The 21,193-nt window shown below is 44.1% G+C and overlaps 1 protein-coding gene and 1 long non-coding RNA gene across 3 annotated transcripts in view; both read left to right on the plus strand.

Annotated features, from left to right (window-relative positions):
* The window catches only part of LOC119436361 (tetraspanin-17-like), a 48,487-nt gene that overhangs the window by 7,413 nt on the left and 19,881 nt on the right, over positions 1-21,193 (plus strand). For both annotated transcript variants that reach the window (XM_037703180.2, XM_049657162.1), the window contains exons 2-5: positions 4,811-5,005; positions 15,127-15,201; positions 17,729-17,827; positions 19,807-19,935. In XM_037703180.2, the coding sequence (XP_037559108.1) occupies positions 4,811-5,005; positions 15,127-15,201; positions 17,729-17,827; positions 19,807-19,935 (498 nt within the window). The remainder of the gene's footprint in view (positions 1-4,810; positions 5,006-15,126; positions 15,202-17,728; positions 17,828-19,806; positions 19,936-21,193) is intronic.
* LOC125940715 (uncharacterized) lies at positions 8,803-9,530 on the plus strand. The gene is made up of 2 exons (XR_007463917.1): positions 8,803-9,044; positions 9,085-9,530. It is a non-coding gene; the product is annotated as an uncharacterized LOC125940715 (long non-coding RNA).

Raw genomic sequence — 21,193 nt, forward strand, 5'->3', positions numbered from 1 at the left:
GAAACTAATGAATAATTTTGTGCACGTCTGAAATGTTGGGAGTTAAACAAAATTAACACCATCCAGTTAGGGTTATGTTTATTAACTGAAAGGTTGGCAACTTAATGGAAGATCACGAGGCATCACTTACAGTATTTATTGTGAGGACTGCCTAGTTACTTACCTGGGGGACACACAAGATGTTTCTGAACAATTAAGGCAACTTAAAAATGAATTTTGCTAATTTACCAACCAAACTTGAGTTCTGTCAAATGTTTACCTCTAAAACTGCAGAGTTGAGTGCTGTTTCTTATTTAACCTTGAAAGAATTAGCAAAAATAATAAAGGTCTTTCTATGCCCAATGCCCATCTTAAAGCTCTGATCTGGCACACTCATGTTTTAATGTTTGATTTGTAAAGGGCAAGATGCAACAGGAAACATTAGGTTCTCAGGGCATGCGAATATTTGAAACTGTCGAATAACAAGTTGAATAGTGGCCTGTTTGATTCGAAGACCGTATTGAATAGTCAGTATTCATGAATGGAAATATTTTTCTAATATTTTAAGGACGTCAACTGCACCCAAATAAACACAAAATTGAAGCAAAAGTAGGTAAATTTTCACCCCTGCGGGGAGTAGTCTATATGTCACTTAGGTAGCCATACTTCACAGGTTGTGCAGCGGTCATTTGCCCTCTCTGAAGAGCCCTGTGCATGTGAAGAAACCACTTGTTTGCTCCTAATGCTCCATTTGTGCTTTTAATAAATGCTTCATAACGTACTATGTAATGAAAGAAACTTGCATTCTTTAAGAATACTGCCATATGAACATCATTTTATATTAATTGTGATAACGGCTATTCATTATTCAAAAAGTATTCAATTGGATTTGTTTCTGGCTCTGTTCAGTTTGATTCAATTCGGTCTCAAGAATCACTATTCGCGCACCCCTATTAGGTACAATTCATCTTGGCAGAAACAAAACATACACAAGATGCAGAAAAACAAAGGCACATATTATCGCTGTTTGCAAATGTCCCCATGACTGGCTGCACCACTTGCATTGACTTGTTCAGTGGAACACATAACTGTAGTGTGTGTCTTAGGATGGCTGTTTCTTTGTGCACATAAATTTTACTTCAGGTTACAACAACTCTTGGCTTATTGAAGTTTAAGGACACAACAGAGTCAATCACACTGGAAATGATGTTCATTAGTGTCCTGGGGCAATTATATGTGACAATTCTTTTCACCCTTTGTCACTGGCTGGAGTGATGCCATACATTTGTTATTGCTAGTGTTGGCCACTTGAAAGGATATGAATAGACTTGAAGTAAAAGAACTTGGTTCATACACCTCCTTGAAATCCCGGAATATCCTTAAATTCGGAAAAATATTCAAGGGCCCTTAAAGCTCCTTGAAAATAAATGTGCTCCATGAATTCCTTGAAAACTGGGTTGAGGGATGACTTTTAAACATTCAAAGAACAAACTCTGCATTGGGGCTGTGCCATGGACACTATCGGGAAGCAATCCTAGATATTTTCAGTGTTGCTAAGCGATGCAATGTAACGTGTCCACCTCCACCAATGACGGGCTTGTTTAAATTGCCATCGTGCAGCAAGAAGCCAGATGAAGCAACCAAGCCGTACCCTTATTTTTTGTTATATTGCTAGTTGGTTCACAATGCAGCCGTCAAGGCTCCATTTTAAAGCCTTAGGCTTTTAAATGCCGGGTAGAAATTAAGTTTTGGCCGTGTGGCTTTAATGCAGCAAGTATATTTAGCGGTAGTCGGACACTACTAACCATCATGCTAGAAGGCGATCGACATTATTAAAATGGGAAACTGAACTTTTAAAAGCCCCTGAAGAGCTTGAGGCATGTGTCCAACTCGGCGGCCTCTGCTCAGCTGCAAGAAATTGCAGCTATGGTAAAGGACATCTCACTATTTTTCAATGTACGTGTATGAATAAGGTTTGTTCCCCCTCCTTGAATTTCGGCCTTCAGTATCCTTGAAGTGTTGTTGAATTTTGACTCAAATGGTTTATACAAACCCTGTTTACATAATACAGCCCTTGTGCTTGCTTGTGCTGTTCCTGCCAAAATGCACATGTAAAAACCTCAGTGTCAGTTCTCGTAAAGAGGTGATTGAGTCAGCAGTGCAGCAGAGGAGTCTTGTAATTTGCACACTTTCCGTGACAAGATAAACCAATAATAGTTTTTCTTCGTGCCAAATATTGCTGGTGTTGTAGTAGGACATTGTGCACAACACACTATGCAGGGATGAACAGAGGCTGTCATGACTTCATTTGGTCGCTATGCCTGATGGCAGGTACCTGCCACAGGGTTCACACAGCTCCTTGAAATCCTTGAAAATCCTTGAATTCGGAAAAGGGAGATTCAAGGCCCTTAAATTTAAGTGTTTTATTATTACGACCAAAAGTGCCCTTACTTTGCCTTTTCTTTTTTTCGATGGTTTGATGGCTTATTTTCAAACTTCACTCAATCAAAAACCCTTCTAAAGGTTTTTCAACCAGTTTGCTTCATGTTCTAAGCCTGAAAAACCCCATTTTACCTCTTCAATATGCAATATGTATGTACTATTATCATACTCATGATGAGTCACAACATGAGAACCCCTTTTTTTTTTCCTTTTTTGATTTCAAAGTGTCAAATGGCTCATTGAGCAAAAAAGCCAGCGTCTGTTATCTGTAGCAGCAAAACGGCAGGTCAATTCCCATTGGCTGCGATGCCATATCACAAGTGCACCTAGACGGAGTTCCCATTGGCTGCGCTGCCACGACATGAGTGCGCCTCGACAGAGCAGAGCGGGCAAAAGGGAATACCTGCTGCTCCAGTAGCGCGCCAGGTGTTATGTGAGGGGAGAGGGAATCGTCGCCACATGTGGCGTCACCCTCGCTCTCGAAAGCCTATTCTATCCGCACGTTCCTTGTCCACACAAGCTCTCGCCTGTGCTCTAACTGTGCCTTGGCAAGGTCAAATCAAAATGCGCAAAGTGTCTCAATGCACTAGCTTGCCCGCAAGGAGTTCATAACTCATAAGTACTTAGGTGTCTTTAGTTCGTGTGGGGGGGGGGGGGCATTGCCATGCTGCTACACTGTGTCCGTATGGCAGCATGGCAGTGCCTGCACAAAAAGAAATTGCTGAACATCATTTCGATTACTAGTAGGTAGAATCCTGTATACAAGAAAAATGGCACTTGTCATTTTGATTATTGATAGAACTGATAGGTGTATCCCCATGTTGCAACTTATATTGAGTGCTATAGTATTTGCCATCGCTGAGAAAATGAGAAAAAAAAAAAGCTTTATTTTACCCCTGTCTCAAAATGAACTTTTCTGTGAAGCAAAATTTTTTAACAAAGACAATTTTTCTTCACGCATTCTTGTATAACAGCCGCCCCCCTTTGGACATGGAGGCAGGGGCTGTCAGAGTCCTAGCTGCACTACTGTTGGGCCAAGTCAATGTCGTCTTCGCTTTCCGAATCACTTTCAGTAGAAGCAGTACCATCCCCTTCACTCAAAGAACAAAACTAGTGCATCGCTTTCACTCACTGTCAGAGTGGAGCAGCGGCTTTCTTTTGCATGTGTGACTCGTGTGCAAGCCGTCAGTGGCAGATGCCATTTTTGTAAAGCTGCCAAAAGGCACAAAAAGCGTGCTGTTCTAAAAACATGCTCTTGGAGTGCCGACAAAGTGCTACCATTTTACCAATCCATGTAGTAGAAAAAAAACAATAAACGTGCCCCTTCAGCACCGACGAAATGACTGCTGTGTATGTTGTAAAACACAGACTGAATCAACGTTGCCTTCGAGGCGCTGAAAAATTGCTAACATATCTATGTAGTAAAACAAAAAAGAGCAAAATACCAGTTAATTCTGCTGTCATCTTTGTAGTAGAAGAAAAATAAAGTGGACTTGCTGAGTTCGTCCAAATCTCTTGGAAAACGAGATTATTGTCGTTGATGAGCCGAGTTCGTCCAAAGCAAAATTAACCAGGATCGTGTTGATGAACTGAGCTTGTCCAAAACACTTAAGGGGTTAAACTGGGGTTGGGGTGGCAGCATTTGAGCGTTCAAAATAAACTCCGCATCGGTGCTATGCGATAGGCACTGTCTATCGGGGAAACAATCCTAGATATTTTATTTTCAGAGTGTCGCCAAGTGAGGCAATATGGCGTGTTCAGAGCTGCCCAACGTTGTTTAATAGTGTGTGTGGCCATTATGTACTATTTTTGTTGTTTTGCTAGTTGGTTTATACCGCAGCCTTCATGGCTCCATTTTCAAGCCCTAGGTTGAAGAAATGCCTGCCCGAAAGAAAGTTTGTCATTTGGCTTTAATGCAACGAGTATCTTCGACTGAAGCCAGCTAACCATCATGCTAGAAGGGGATTGACACCTTGAATTTGGGCTTGGGCGTCTTTGAAATCCTTAAATTGTGTGTCTAATGTTCTATATGAACCCTGCTGTCACTATATTCTACTGGTCATATGAGCAGTTTTGAATCGTTTTGGGACACAATTGCCTTTGAAAGTGTGTTCCATTTCTGCTGATGAATGCCTAACCTTTTTTACTGCATAGCATCAGCAATTTGTTATATAGGCCACTCAGTTACTCAAGTTTTGAACAGACACTAGGCATTTGCCATTCTCTAGCAAGTGTGACTGTGGTAGTCAGTGATTGTTTCAACTGCCTGTGCAATAATGGAGTGAGTGCTTTGTATGTGAAATACTTTTTCCTCTTTTGACTCTATTTATGAAGGCAATCTCCTCTTGTCTGTGTGTTGTTCCAAAGACTTAATGCTTGCTCATTGCAGCTAATGGGCTTAAGCATCATGGTTGTTGGTGTTTGGGCCTGGACTGAGAAGGACATCTTCAACAACCTGAGTCGACTTACTAACATTGCACTGGACCCTGCCTTTGTGCTGATTGTCATTGGAGGCATCACCTTTATTATTGGTTTCACCGGCTGCGTCGGTGCCCTGAGAGAAAATACCTGCCTGCTCGCTGCTGTAAGAAAGCCTTTTCTACTTTCCATTTAATTTTTTTTAAGGGGTAGTTCACTACATGCACCTGGGACAAGTGCATTGCGTCTATGTGCATACGTGTGTTTGAGCAAAAAATTGTATATATACATACCTGCAGTCTTCCCTGAATTTGTCGCAAGGTTCACGTACTTGGGCTTGTTCTACAATTTTACAAATTTTGCTTCAAGCTTTACAAAAAATATTGCGTTCACAGAATTGTTTTAAAGGGGCCCGAACCACCGCTCGGGCTTGGTGAAATAACAATCTGTGGGTAACATACGCTGCTGTGAACATCTCAGCCAAGTTTTGCTGTCGTACGCGGGGCATGGAGCTCGCAAGCGGAGTGCGAAGTCACCTTTCTCTCCAATGCTCTCGTTTCAACAGAAGCCATGATCCTTGCTCTTTTCAGTGTGCTTTATTTCGTAATAAAGCACATTCCTATACGCAGCTGCTATTGGTCGCTTCGGTCGGCTACACTGCGGCCGCAGAGCGGTGCCGCCACTGCGGCTCGCTGAGGACAACGGCGTTTGGCTTACGTTTAGGGCGTCGGAGGCACCAAAATCGGAAGTCGTGTGGGGTCTATGTTAACATCCAAAATGAAATTTGAGCTGCGTGCCATGGTGACATTTCGAAGGCAGAGCGTTGTGGCCCCACCCCACTCTGCCGTAGCCTTCGCAGTGTAAGGCATTGAGGGAGGCAGGGGAGCAAGTGGAGGCCGTGTTTGATTGCCATTAACTCAGTTTCTGCTGAATGCATTGAAGTACTTTTTTGGCAAAGTATTTCTGAAATAGCCTATTTTCATTTCAAATGTCTTTCTCCACTTTGATAAAAAGTTGTTCAGGGCCCCTTTAAAACGTTAGAGGAAAAGGCTAGCAAGATTGAAAAAAAAAAAAAAATGCATACAAGGAAGAAATTGTGATGGTACCTGTGCTGCCATTTTGTGGCAATGCAATGCTTAACTGGGCTACTTTGAGCAAGTTTATTCAAACAACTTCCTGAAGCAGGGCTAAGTCTGCATAAGCAGAATCACTGAAAAAGTCACTGTGATCTAATAACACTGTATTGCTAAGTCTCTGTTGTGCCCTGCTTGCTGCTGGTCATATGCTGCGTCTAATTATAAAAAATCGTAAAGTGCGTATGTATTGCGCAAAAGGTGTTTGCTCGGGGCAAACATAAACAAAAATGCATGCTGCTTTCTTTCCCCCACCCACCCCCACTCTCACTCCCTCCCTTCATGTCCCTGAGTGTTTCGACGAATTTTAAGGTTCACAGGTCGACAGGTATATATATATATGAACAATCACATGCCCACATGTGTATATCTTGTGTTTTATGTAACTCTGCTCGTGGTTACCAGATAATCCGGCTTTGTTAGAGCTGCGAGATAATTTGGCTTCAGCTATTTTAAAGGGACACTAAAGGAAAGTTTAAGTCGAGCTAGATCGACAGAGTATTCAACTAGAATTTTATAGTTTTCTGCATGCCAATATATCAATGTTTTGCCTAGGAAATTGCGGTCGAAAGTCCCTTAGCTGCTTCTCAATTTCAACTGCCCGCACCAAAGCGGAAGACTTGACGTCATCTCTACGTGACTGCCCTCTATGCCGTTATGTCTTTTGTAGATTCTTTATTTAGCTCTATATGCAAAGCATACTGCTAGGCTGGGGTGTAGGCGTTCAGCTTGTGTGAGTCACTCTGTGGCTCTGCTTGGGTTCAGGTTACCAGTTATGGTCACTTGAGCCTCCACTGCTGCGGGAGCTGGCAGGGTGGCGGCCTTGGCCGTTGTAAACAGAGAAAAGCGATCGCTCTCTCTGAATCGCAGGTGCTGACGCCACACATAAGTGGTACCATAGTCTACAACAGATGGCGCCACTCCGATTTTCTATTTTCGTCATTTTCTCGCTTACAAAAGTTCTGTTTTCATTACGAATGAATTCAATATTACAGAAGCATAATTTTTCATTCTTGCTTGACTTAACATTTGACTTTAGTGTCCCTTTAAGCCTGCCATAAGAAATGGCTAGCCTGAGAGTAACAATTGGTGTCTGTGCCTTATTACTAGTAGTGACTTGTTTCACTGTTTATTACGAAATGAAGCACACAGAAAAGAGCGAGGATCATGGGGTTTTTGAAACGAGAGCGTTTGAGAAAAAGGTGACTTCGCATTGCTTGCGAGCTCCACGGACCACGTACGACAGCAGAACTTGGCTGAGATGTTCACAACAGCGTATGCTACCCGCAGATTATGTTATTTCACCAAGCCCGAGGGGTGGTTCAGGGCCCCTTTAAAGATTTCATCAAGGCAAGAACAGTGCAAATATGAACCTAGTTCACTTGTCGTTGGAGGTGCAAGGAAGTTAGTTGGCTGGACTTCTACTTCATTAGAGTGCATGCTGCTAAGAATGCCTAGGGATGCGTGGCAGAGTGTGAAAAAGCCTCAGGTTGCCGTGCAAGATTGTTTAGCAGTGTGTATTGGCCACGAGATCAAGCAGGAGTCGCTGCCTAGCAGGCACTGGCTGAACCACGGATAGTCTGGATTGAGTCACGCTTTGTTGGCTAGCATTACAGGCTTAGGTGTGTGGGTACGGCGTGCAAATTTTTAAAAGATCATTTCTTCCACGGTTGTAGCACAGTCGAAAATGTTGGTCTGCATTTTTTCACAATGTACAGAAGCATTTAGCCTTGTGCTGTAGTAAGATCAGTGACTGTATATGTAGAGCACCGCAGTGTGTTGCCATTGCATTCTCTGTTTGCCACAATCATAGCAATTTTATTGTTGCTTTGTGTTTCAAATAAATCACTGACATTTTACCTCGTTTTAAACAAATGAAGGGGTCACAGCGTTAATGTCGCACTTTAGCCTTGTCATGTGTTGATCACTCTGCAATCTCTGATACCAAGAAACATGAAGGAAGTGGTGTGAATATCGTTGAGTCGTAGAAAGAATCATAAACATGCACTCATATCGTATCGTGTCATGCACTTTTATTGCTATAACTGCATTATGATAATTGCATGACTCGCTTAGTGGTTATGTGACTAGCCTTAATTAGCTATGCCTGAGGTTTTCTTTTAATGTGTGGTCCTGATGCCACTACCTCAAATTCATTTTGCCTCGCAAGTAGATCGTGGGCTTTTGTACAGCCGAGTGCAAAATATTAGAGACCACGGGAGCGGTGACTAAACTGCATTTCTGCGCCTTCTAACGGCTGCGCGCCTAAGTTCGAGAGTGCGTACTGCGCACGCACGTCCTTTTTTATCTGCCAGCCTGCTAGTTCAGTCGCTTCAACCGCGCGCGCACCAGAACGCGGGGGAGGACTCAAGGTGCCACTTCTGCAGTCGCCGTGCAATCGTAGAGCGCAAATACATCGCTGCTTCCGGACCTTATCACATAATTCGATTTCAGAAAAGTGACGCAAAGCATGTGTTCCGCGCGGAACGTCTTGAAGCAAAGCGCAGAGGGTGGCGCGCTCCCAGCGCTCCCAGTAGAAATGAAGTATTTTTGTCATGATAAGACGATATCATCACTCGGGCGATTGCGCGGCGACTGCAGAAGTGGCACCTTGTGCTTTCGCCCGCGTTCCTCTGCGTGCTCGGTTTAAGCGTCCAAACGAGGAGGCTGGAAGGTAAAAAAGGACGCGCGTGCGCAGTACGCACTCTCGAACTTAGGCGCGCAGCCGTAAGAAGGCGCAGCGATGCAGTTTAGTCGCAGCTCCCGTGGTCTCTAAAATTTTGCACTCGACTGTACATTGATTCGCTACTACAAAAGGAAAGCTAGTTGAAAGGCTGCTATTGTAAATTCCTTTCGCTCTTCAGTGTTAGCTTCATTGTTAGCCTGGTGGAAGACAGCAGCCATTTTTAGCTGAAATAAAACAATCTCATGATTTTAGCTCGACAAATCATTACAACTCTGTTGCATCGCTGTTGCATGTGTAACCATGCAAGGGCAGCTTTGTACTTAAGTGGTGCGTCTTTAGTGCAACTGCAATAAAGATAATCTTGTCTGAAGCAAGCTTGCTGTCTTGTCTTGCTGCTTGCTTGTCTTGTCTGAATCTTGTCTGAAGCAAGCAGTAGGGAGTCTCGCAGGGGCCTCCCTACTGAAAAAACCCATGTAAACTCTGTATGAGGATAGAAAACTGGGTGAGTTGATATTAGCTCACGGCTAATAACAGCAATGCGCTGAAAACAAAGATGAAGGAAGGCTTGGATACAACACAAGCGCTGTAGAGTGCGCATTAACTTGCTACTTTGTATACCCTCGTTACTTATACCTTCGTGCTACTTATACTGTCGTTGTATAGGGATACAGACTTTTTTCATAACCTTTATGAGATTCACAGAGAATGATGTATTAAGTTATGCAACAATATTAACAAAGTAGGCGGAATGCAATTGAAACACACACAAAAAGGCCCGATGAAGTGCCGAAACAGTGCGGCTGAGTGCTAGTCCCCCGTTAAATGACAGTATGAGCTTCTTTCAAGTAAATAAAAACGTTCTGCGCATTTCATGCATAAATGTCATTAGAGGGCAATATATGAATAATTCACTGCTGTCAGTGCGTTTCATTACCAGACAACTTGGCTGAATTCTTCATAGCGAAGCGCCACTGCTATGTACAGAGGGGTCCACTGTTAAAAGGAACACCGGGGCGCATGGCATCTGCTCGGCGCCACCGCCAGTCAGCGGCCGCAACGAGTGTCGCACAGGTGCAGTGAGCACTGTGGGCGGTGCTCTTTCGTCGTCTGCTATGGTCAGGTGCCATGCTTCGGATCGTTGCGAAGCAAGCAGCTCGCGTAATTCGTGCTTGAACGCAGCCACCACAAAAGTGACTGGATTGATGTATAATCAGATAAGAGGGGACGTGGGTTCTAAAAACTTTTTCTTTAGTTTTGGTTCTATCTGAACTAAACTTCACTGTTTAGATGATTTTTTCACGCTGATTTCAAATCTATAAGTTTTTTGATAGCTACTCTAGTTCATAAAGTATTAAAGTCTGAAAATAAATTTTATGAGTACTTACTGGGCTTTTTGGCAATTTCTCCTTGTCAAAGACAAAAAGTAAGAGCATGACTGTAATGCCAAAGACTTGCTGTAGGGGGTGATGTTATTTTTATTTGTTTGAAAGCCTTCTAAGGGGGGGGGGGGGGGGGGGGTAAGAAAGCAGACCAACATTGACTGTGAATATATTTTTCTTATTTTCACTCATTGTTACTTTTGATTGTAATTTATACAATGATGCTAGAGTAACAGAAATCGCATCACCCCCTAGATCATTTCATTACGAATACACTGATACCAAACTTGTTATTGTCACTCCACAACATCATAGAAAAAAGCCCCATAAGACTGAGTGCGGTGTGTAAAAACATCGAACTGAGAAAAACGCATTTGAAGTTTAGACAGCTGCCACTTTTTCTAGAATCCAGCTACAGCAATATTTTGACATCATTTTGTAGCTCTATTCTACACGAGAATGACTATACTAAATATATGACTGTACCCTGCCAGAAAACCGGGAAAAGCTTGTTACAAAGCCATGTACTGCCCCTAAACCAGCATGAGAAACTACATTTACCACTTCATGTGACCGTTCCAGTGGCCTGCAAGCTAAATGAATACGAAAATTGAATAATAAAGTAGATTTTCCCTAGACAAATAGACTTGCACAATTTTCAAGTCGCAGCACGTACTTATGGAATATTTATTGAATGGCCTAAATTGATTATTGTCATTCAACAACACTTCGCTCTACAGCATGCCAGGGCTGTATATGCAGGGTCTTTTGCTGGCTTGTGCCGTTTTTAAAGCCTAGCCTTGGTAGCACTACTGTCTAGATGCTTATTTGCGATGTCCGCAGCTTTTGCGACTAGCAGCTTGAATTTCCACTCCGTTGCGCACTGTGATGCCAGACACTCCTTCAAGATAGCCGCATTTCTCGCGCGCTCAGCTGAGAGTCGCCCACTGAATAGGATGCCGTATCAACGCGGTCTTGGATGCCGCTGGACGCGCTGGCTGACGATCCGATGACATCAGATGGGCCGTAGCTATGCCCAGTAAAATCAACGCCGACGTTAGATGGGGCACTTCGACCCGGTGGTTCCGGCCGTTCGGGTAGCGCGCCTTCGTCTGCGATCTTCAGCCGTGCGTTCCATGGACACTTTCGTTTCTTTCCGTAAGATTAATGCGTCATCTTTAGACGAGCGCAAGACGAAAAGATGGTGCGTGAGCCGCGTGAACGCAAGCCTAGCAGACGACCACGAGAAAGTGGGAACAATGGAGGACTGATACGGCAGTGCACGCTACGGTGGCTAGATTGGTAGGTGTGCCGACCGGCGTAGTTCACTGCTTCTCCGCATCATGACAGCAGGAGTGGCACTGTGGTCAGAGGTTTGCCGTGAAGTGCGCGTCGTCTGCTACTGAGAGTGTTGTTATTGCACGCCTGTTATATTTAAAATAATGTTTTCACAGTAAAACCTGAAAGAAAATGGTTAAATTATCTTGAGAGAGTGCTTAACAATGCGATGTTTCTTGTTGCAATGAGTAATTTTCAAAAGCGGTCATTTATATCGTCTGTTAACACGCTCACGGCACGGAGCGCTGCGCTCGCAGTCACGATAGTTCTCCGAGTTCCTGTAATTTTCTTAGACGTTTAAGGAGCCAAGTGAAGACTGTGGGTGATATTCGTCAATACCAAGCTTGTGAGACTCCGGGACAGAGTGAAAGTATTTCTGCATAAAAGAAAACAAGCCGGAAGGGCACCACTTTCTTTGCGCCGAATTGTAAGTTTGGCTACAAACATGCAAGCCATGCATGAGAGAGTCGTTTGTTTCGTTGCGCTGAGACCCTGAAGTTTCCGAGAGACGTGAGCTTGCCCGTCTCCGTGCTGAAAAAATGTTTCAACCGCATGTTATGTGCCAGTGCCACTTCAAGGAGTATGTCATCGAGCGTATCACCGGCAGGAAGATTGCACAGATTCCGATGGCGTACATATGTTAGAGTGACACTTCCTTCATTGCTACCCGACGCTGCTCCTTACATATTGAACAAAATTTCTAGAAAAAGAATAAGCGAGGCTCCAACGGCATGTCGGCTGTTGAAATAATTCGGAAGAGACAGCGAGCCAAACCAATGCCTCCTCTGGAGCCATTGGCCAAACTTACACACTCACCAAGCAAATAGGATGCGAATGGAAATGTCGCGTGTTCTACAGGTGAAGAATGAGTATTTGTAGACAAGTGAAGAAATGAACCTGCTCAAAGACTGCTGACGAAATGTTTGTGTGCAAAAAATTCAGCTTCAAGTGCAGCGGCTGCGGTTTACAACGCAACGACTGGCAGATATGCCCTGCCGCTGGCATTTTTTTTTTCCCCTTTCGCCAGCTGAAGCGTTCAAGAGTCATCGGTTGTGAGCGGCATAAAATCGAAATTACGAACAGCATCATCAAGCTAATACATTGCTCGCCTGCACTTCCTTGTGACGACCAAAACTCGGCTCCTGAGTGTACTCCAGAAAAGAAAAAGCACCTTATGCTACAGCTACGCTACGTGCATTTTGAACGCTGTGATGCAGTGCAGTGTTTGATTTAAAGCTATAGTTGCAATAAAAGCTTGGGTGTACGTTGCTGCATGGTTTGCGTGTGTGACCGAAGAATTACCTAAAATATTATTGCATTCAAATATACATATATACGATCTTCACGAGTGCAAACTATGATTTTTCATGCTACAAGCTACTGCTCTCATCATACATAATCGCCCAACGTAACAACTTTTTTTCTTCATCACGAACAAGTTTATAATATATTTTATAAATTTATAATAACTCCAATACAATCAAGCAAATTGAACCAAAAGATTTTAGTTCTACGAATAGCAATATTTATGCCATTGTGTTTTACATCCCTTCAAGCCAAAGCATTTCTCTTGGCCCTGCACGTTCACGTATAGCCCCTACATACTACTGTATACATCTATTCTGCAAAGCAAACACAACAAGCCCAAGATGGCGGCGGTCGGCTGGCGGCTGCGCCCGCAGGAAGTTTGAACAAATTTTGCTTTCCGCAGGTCATTTCGCGGCTCCCGTGGCGTTTTGAAAGCCGATTTTTTCCTATTTACCAATTGAAATCAGGGTTAATAATTTGATGGCAGGGTGCTTGAAGGCCCAAACATTCCTAGAATGCGTTTTTCCAAAAATCAATTTTTCGGCGGTTTTTTACCGTTCTAGAACCCGCGTCCCCCCATAAATGCCCTTAACATCAGCAGCAATGACCGTGCCGTCTTTTGTTCGCCTTCACGTTTCATAAAGATTTGCCTGCCTCAGAAAATGTTTACCGTGCACGTCGATTCCCATGATTCAACGATAACTCAAGTGATAGCTCTTTATAAATTAATATGCTCGTTAAAGGTGCTTGTGGATTCTTTGTGCAGCCTACGCACTGCAGCGACTCGAATATGCAGTAGTACAAATGAGATGGGCACTACACACAGAGAAGTATTCGCTAATATAGCTGTGCCACAATGAGACATCTGTAAAAAATGATCATGTTTGTTTTGTAAACTGAAACGGCAAAAATTCCTGCTTCTTAATATTTTGCCTCGTCTAATTTTCCTTCACCTTTGCAATGGCTAGCTATCAGTGTGTGGCCATGCACTCACCGGCCAACATTAAAAAGGCATGATCGGCTTGCTTCTCTACTTTCCGAAATGCGGCAGCAGACGGTAGCAGACGACAAAAGAGCACCGCCCACAGCGCTCACTGCGCCTGCATGAAACTTGTTGCTGGTGGTGGCGCCAAGCAGACGCCACGCGCTCCGGTTTTCCCTTTAACAGTGGACCCCTCTGTACATTTCAATGGGTGCCGGTGATCGCCTATCCACACTAATGCAGCGGCGGTGCTGTCAACTATAGCTCAATCTCGCAGCGAATATCCTTGTGTGAGAGAGTAAAAAGTGCTGACATGCCTTTACACTTGTGGGTGCTTGTACTGGTGGTGCAATGTGATCATTCCATTGAAGTGCAGTGAAAAGTGTTATTTAAATATGGTGAAGGTGATTGCATTTGCAGTTATCTTATTCACTTAAGGAAAGGAAGCTATTTAATTACCTGCTGGGGTAGCTTAGTGGCTGTGGTGTTCCGCTGAGGTCGTGGGTTTGATTTTGGTCTTGTGCTTTGATTTAGGCGCACATTAAAGAGCCCCAGTAGGTAAAAATTAATCGGGAATCCCCCACTACATTGTGTGCCTCATAACCACATCGTGGTTTTGGCACGTAAAATCTCGGAAATTAATTTTTGGGGGATTAATACTCAGAGATCATTGCAACAAGGGAGGCTAGTGTGAAAGCATTTACTGCATATAGTGTAGTACTTCCAGATTGGAAGTACTACTAATACAAGAGGTGAAGAGATTGCTGATTGCATCTGTTAATTTAAATTGGAAGTTCCAATTTAAGTTAACAGAAGCAGTCAGCAATCTCTTTACCTCTTGTATTAGTTTTGCATGCAAAGCTTAAGTCATGGCTTTCTGCCATTGTGACATGGCGACCTTTAAAAGTTCGTTTTAACCTGGGCTGCTTATTGGAAACCATAATGTGGCATACTGGTGCTTGTCAGATAAACAGTCGTGAGCCAAGTCTGGAGACCGCAGATCCTGTGAAAAATTTTGTTTTCATTGCACTTTAGGCATGGAGGCTGAAATTAAGTGCGGTCTGTGTGGTCCTGTTCAACCAATGTAATGCATTGAGCCGATTTCATGTTGCACGACTGGGTAAGAAAAATTCTTAATTTTTTTGCTAATACCATGGTTGCCAGGCTTTGGCTCCCGACTGTACATCTTGAGGTGCGATAAATTTATCTGGATAAAGATACGCTTTTCACTGTAATTTGTGTTTTCCCAAGTTTGCTGCTGTTCCTCTGTGTTCACCCTTTTATATCTATTCACCTATTAAGGTTCTCATTTCTAAGGCCACTTATTTATATAGTCACTTCTGTTGTAATTTTTGCAGGAGTTTTTCTTTGTTAATGTAGTACTATGTTATGGAGCAATGATGCACACATTTAGCATGATCTCGGTAATGAATGCTTGACATTGTTGTCTGGGCTTTTCAGTACGCTATATTTTTAGCGATCTTGTTGCTGTTGGAGATGACGGCAGGCATTTTGGGATTCATCTTCAAAGATTGGGTAAGTTTTGCTTGTTCCTTGTGAAAAATTGTGATGGACTGTTATTTGTAAGTTGCTTGTAATTTTTTCTAGAGCATTGCTTTGTGTCAATAATTGTTTCGAGTTGTTCATACTATGTTGTGAGTAATGTAGTTGGCTGTTAGTATTCAGGCTTTGTATGTGCATTTTTTCTTTTTCATTCTACGATAGTTGCAATTGGGGTTGCAGGTTATTGCGGGGTTGAATCATGTGTATGGAAATAGTCAACTACAAACAAACTAGTTGAGAAAGCATCTGCTGACCTTTTTGCATGGGCATGTTTACCCAGCAGAGGCTAGCATGAAGCCTGGGTAGTAGATGAAGTCACTTGGGGAAAATGTACGGTTCCAGATATGCTGGGGCTATGGGCAAGTTGTGGGCAGCCTATTTTAACAAAGATCATGTGTTTTTATATGAGATAGCTTGAATATGTGTCCTTACTGCCACATAAAATGCACCTTTGGCTGTGGCTTTATTAGCTCTGCACTGGAGGATGTAGCACAGTAAGTTAATGTAGGCAGTGCTGGATTTATGGAAGGGAATCGACTCCGGGGTGGAGGCAGGGAGGGGTGCTGTGGCATCGGGCATCGCCACCTTGGAGAATAGGAGTCCTCCTCCCTTTAATCTTTTTTAACATTTTCAGAAAACTGAATTCCCAAGTGAATGAATGAAATGAATTAAGCCAATAGGCACTTACAGCCTAAGACACTTAATTTCCTTTGTGTGAGGGAGAAGTGGGAGATAAATGAAGTCACATTTAGCCCCTGGTACCCTAATTTCTTTATCTGTATGTGGGCAGGAAGAACTTTAAGGGACCTAAGGAGCCCTGTAAAAGCTTGTAAATAGCAGAGCTTTACATAAGGGTGTTAGTGTTTTAGTGGCATACTTCACTCACCCACAGAGCAAAAATGCAAATGTGTGTGCAGAATGCTTAGTCATGAGCAGGCTAGTGGAACAGTCACACTCTGTTTAGCATGCTTAGGGAAAATAGCAATACTTGTCAAAGTTGAAGCTGCGCACTTGACTAGTATTTTGTCGCTTATTCTACACTGTACCTTGCACTCGTAAATGAATGCTGCTACTTGCTTTTGCCTTTTATGTTCCTCTACCGTGAATTTTGTGCTACAAAATATAATGATTGAGTTTATATTATGACTTCAGTGCGCATTAGCCTAGCTGTGCATTGTGGTAGATGTGCACTGCCAGAGGGTCACAACATAGAAACAAGATAAACGTTTAAACATTTCCTTGGCCTGATACAGCAGTGGTAAATGGATATTGCGTTTTGGGTGCCTGTTTGCTGTTTATAATTTTCATTTTAAGTGTGACAATAGGATGTGTAACTTGATTTGCACAGTACCACAAATAGCATATTTTTGGTGCACCTCCCCTCAGCACAAACAGATAATGCTAAATAAGCTGCTCTGTGCTCAATGCTTAGTTGAAATGTGGGCGTTGTATGCTGCTTCACTCACATAATGTGTGTGGACTCTTCAGTGTAGTTGGCTGCTCAAAGCCCTTCAAAAGGTCCTGTCTTGACATAGAAATGAACACTTTAGAGAGAAAAGCACTTACGTCAGCTTCAGTAAAAAGTTGTAGCAGATGTATGAGCCTAAAAAAGGAAAGCAAAGCATGGTCTTACACATCCAGAGGGTGCTTGCAAATAACTAAAGATATTCCATAGTGCTGACATCCAAACAAAACAGAAGAGGTACACAAGAAGCTGGAGACTTTAGGTGATTAATGGGGGTAAAACAAATGTCTTTCCATGGATCCAATGTTTCAACAAGCAGACTTGTCTTCTTGTCGCTTGCTCAGAATTTTATTGTAGTATGGTAGTAATGTATATTTGTAATGGTTTGATTTTCACCGAGTCTTGGGAAGCTTTATAGAATGAATGAATGTTTTGATCATGCACAATGCAAGCTTTATAGAAAGTGTCAGAATTTTACAACTGTTTTTCAACCAGATGAAAGCGCAATGCACTTCATAAAATTGTGACAGAAATTGTCACGTGTACCTGGTTCCAGGAATGGTGTCTAATTTCTTGTTTTCCACCTACAAAGGCTTCATAGCTATTTCATTGTATGTCATTGCCATTACTGCTGCCTGAGGCACTTGAAAAATACTTGATAGAATGACAATTTCTATTGAAGGAAATCTGCTCAAAGCAGCAGTACATGTAGTCATTATGTGAAAAAGCACACTGTACTGAAGTCAGTCGTCCTTTCAGAGGGCAGAAGAGACCATTTGCCCTGAAACTTGCAGCTGAATTTGGCAGCTTAGGGAGTCAGATACCTACTGCAGAGTAAGTTCATCCGAAGTGACCAATGTTCTTCTCTGGGTAAACCATCTCAAAGCAAATTCTCTGCTGCAGAGAAAAAAAAAAAAATGTGCTTTAGATTGACCTGTGGAATGCACACTCAGTATTTCTGGGGCAACCTGATTCCAATATTGTTCCTCTCAGTAATGCACCACAAGTGTTGATGTCTTTTTTCAATATCTGCAGATCAAATCTCAGGCAACCAACGGCTTCCAGGCTTTCATTGTGTTCTACAGAGATGACCCTGACCGTCAAAACTTGATTGACTGGATTCAGGAACAGTGGGTGAGGATATAGTTGACATCTAAAGGTCTTCTAAAAAACTTCAGGCAAATTTGGCAATTTTGGGCAGTGCATCTTGTATAGCAAAACTCATCTTGTTTGTGGATTATGGTAGGCTATGTAGGCTTAGACTTTAATTGATTCCATATCAAACATTGGGCCTCTTCGATTTTCGAAGTTCTGGCAGCCGCTGGCAGCCAGCTAGTTCCGGTCATGATAGGAAGTCTCGTGGGCTGGGATCCCAAGACATCCCGAAGCTGCCCGAAGTTTGCAAAATTGAACGCTGGGACAGTGCTGGCCGCGGGATAAATGTAAACATGCTACCAGCATGGTAGCGATCGGTGTGGGTGGCGTGCGCTCAGCTTAGTTGGCCCATTTCTGCGTTGCCAGCTTGAAAATATATAGTTGCATTCGGAAATAGAATCTTTTGTGCGAGATTTCGTGCAACTCGGCGGAAAAGGTGTGCTGATGGCACCTCACTTTGCACAGTGCAACAAACCGCGTGCGACGCGTCCCATGCCAAGATGCGAAATTGCACGTAAGGGATCGCGAAAGTGGTCGCTCGAGGATGCCTGCTTGCAGCGATCACGTCTCACTGGCGACATTTGATATTTGACAAGACACGAAAAAGCAGGATATCGGGTACAAATTTCGTGCCGACATGCTTTAATTCGATGTCAGAAAATTTGTTTCGGCTGATGGTTCTTGTTGTTCTTTTAATTCTGCCCCTGTGCTGATGGAACTGGGGCGGTGGCTGGCGCATGAAGACGCACGCCGCCTGTGACCAGCACAAGTTTTCACACGAAAAATTCTATTGGTCGATCATGAGAGCAATAATTAAGCTAATTTACGTGTGGCCATTACTCATCTCAAGAAGTGCATTCCTTCAACATCAACGGTCTATAGTTACACATCGGTTTCGAGCTGCCACCCAAGCATACGACGGAGAGACGGCCGGAGCAAACACGGGCTAGCTGCGACGCCTTCGCTAACTGCAGAAAAAGGAGATATCGCCGCATATACGCGAGAGATGCGAAATGCCACCAGAGAAAGATGTGAACCAAAAAGGTTCGCAGACAACTTGCAATCAACAACTTTGCAGACAACTTGCACGAAACGGGATGAAGATACTATGTGAGCATGATCGAGAGCGTGGCGTGCTGTTCACGGCTGGAAAGAAGCATTCACGGGACACGCACACACACACACGCACACACACACACACACACGCGGTACGGTACGGTTCACTGCCGCTCGTATGGCACCTTCTCGCAAGGTGGAACGGTGCGTTAGAACCCTAATAAGATAACGCTAGAAGTAATGCAATCGGGAGGTGACCGCAGCCAGTCAATTGGCTGCGAGGTAAAAAGTCCTCAAGCACCCGCGTTGCAATCCGTCAAGTCCCCACAAAGATGGTGGCGAGCGCTCATCGCCTCTTTTTGTCGTCTGCTAGCCAAAGAACTTCCAGAGAGCAGCCAGACGAAAATCGTCCTGGCTGGTTCTGGCAGCCCACGGGTAGCCAGAAGCATCCAGCCCGAGTAAAACGAACGCGCGACGGAAGTGCGTCACGCGGTGGGCGGAGCAACTCGAGAAAAACGAACGCGATCTGGGTGGCTCTGGCAGCCTGTGGGTAGCCAGAAATGGAAAATCGAAGAGGCCCATTGTTGCATTGCTTTGTGTCATTCCTTTGTGTCATTGCTGTGTGCTGTGCAGTAACTGATTTATAGTGCATTAGCCAAGTTTGATCACAGTAGTTTGCATTGACAATGACTTCCCACTTTCTTGAACAAATTTTACTTCGATTGTTGCTTGGTTTTGAATTTTAGCATTAAGCTGCACTTCACTGTTGCGAGCAAGCATTGCAACCAGTGCTAGAATTTAGAAGGGCGCATATTTTTTGTCAAATCATATTGGAGAGACAGAAGATGTACTGCAGATAGGTGATGCTAGGTTTATGGCCGTATGTGCTCTCACATGTTCAGCTTGGCTGCTGTGGCATTGAGGGCCCCAAAGACTGGGACATGAATATCTACTTCAACTGCTCAAGTGTGGAAGTGGGCAGTCGCGAGGCCTGTGGCGTTCCATTTTCCTGCTGCAAGAGACAACCAAATGTAAGTGTAATGTTTTGTGACAGTTGCTTATTTCATCCTTAACCCTATCAGCGTCACTGATGTACCCGTACATTCTCCACTCTCTAGTGAGGACCTTACTAAGAGTTCATTTACCATTATCCGCGTCATTCTTTCCCTTTTGAATAATCGAAATTAAGCCGGTGTTCATTTTACAGTTAAACCTGCTTATAACGAACCTCCATATAACGAATTCCTGGATATAATGAAGTTTTTCTATTCCCCCGCCATTACTCCATAGAAGCATATGTATTTGAGACCTCTACGTAACGAAGTGGCAGCGGGAGACCCCCTCGAAATAACGAATTTTCTCCGCTGACAACCTAGAGATTTCGCCCCAAATTTTGTTATTTTTGCGCGAGCAGCAACCGGAAGCACCTGCTCCGCCACGACGGAATGCTAAGCGGCGGCGGCGCGCTTGGCACGCTCGAATTCACGGCGACTGTGAGGCGAGAGCGAGCGTGCGTGAGGCGGGCCTGCATCCCTCGACCTGGCGATCTTGCCGCCGCGGGCGTGACCTTTCCCCCTCCCTTCATTCAAACCTGATCCCGCCGCTTGCTGCAGTTGGCCTAGCCCGCCAAGCCAGCACTCTCCTTTTCCTGTTGATGTTGCCGAAGGGGAAAAAAAACTTTTTTTTTTTTTCAATGCGCTGGCAGCGCCACTCTTTGTTTACTGCGCAAGTCTCTGCGCTTCACTTCACTAACCTGACACTAGGTGACACTGTACGATGCTACAATGCCATCGTGTCGCTTGCTCTTCATTTCCGACGCCTCGCGCTTGTGCGAAACGACATGCGTCCACGCATCCAGTACCTAGTGTGACACATTCCAAGGATGAGTGCTTCGACGAAGAAACCTTGTCTGCAGTTCGCTTTGAAGATAAGCCCGTGCGGGCGCACACTTTTGCCACATCGCAGATCGCTTTCAAGACACGGCGGCCGCAGCCGAAGTAAACACCTCCCTTTCTTGCCTCCCCCACTGTGCCTTCTCCCTCGCGCGCGCTAGATTGAGTCGGCTGACCCCCGCCAGCTTTCACTCGCACACACAGCGTACGGCGCGCAGCGACGATGTTGCCGCGTTTGGACTTTACACGTAACCTCAAAGTGACGTCCACGGTGACGGCACAAATGCGCTTCGCAATGAAATGTGCTTCTGTGCGGTTACTATTCCGACGGCGACATCGAATTCCCACCCCCTACCGACAGCTTCTCCGCGTTACCGGGAACTTATCTCTAAGGCCA

This window comes from Dermacentor silvarum, chromosome 1 (genome assembly GCF_013339745.2).
Source record: "Dermacentor silvarum isolate Dsil-2018 chromosome 1, BIME_Dsil_1.4, whole genome shotgun sequence".
Classification (NCBI taxonomy): domain Eukaryota; kingdom Metazoa; phylum Arthropoda; class Arachnida; order Ixodida; family Ixodidae; genus Dermacentor; species Dermacentor silvarum.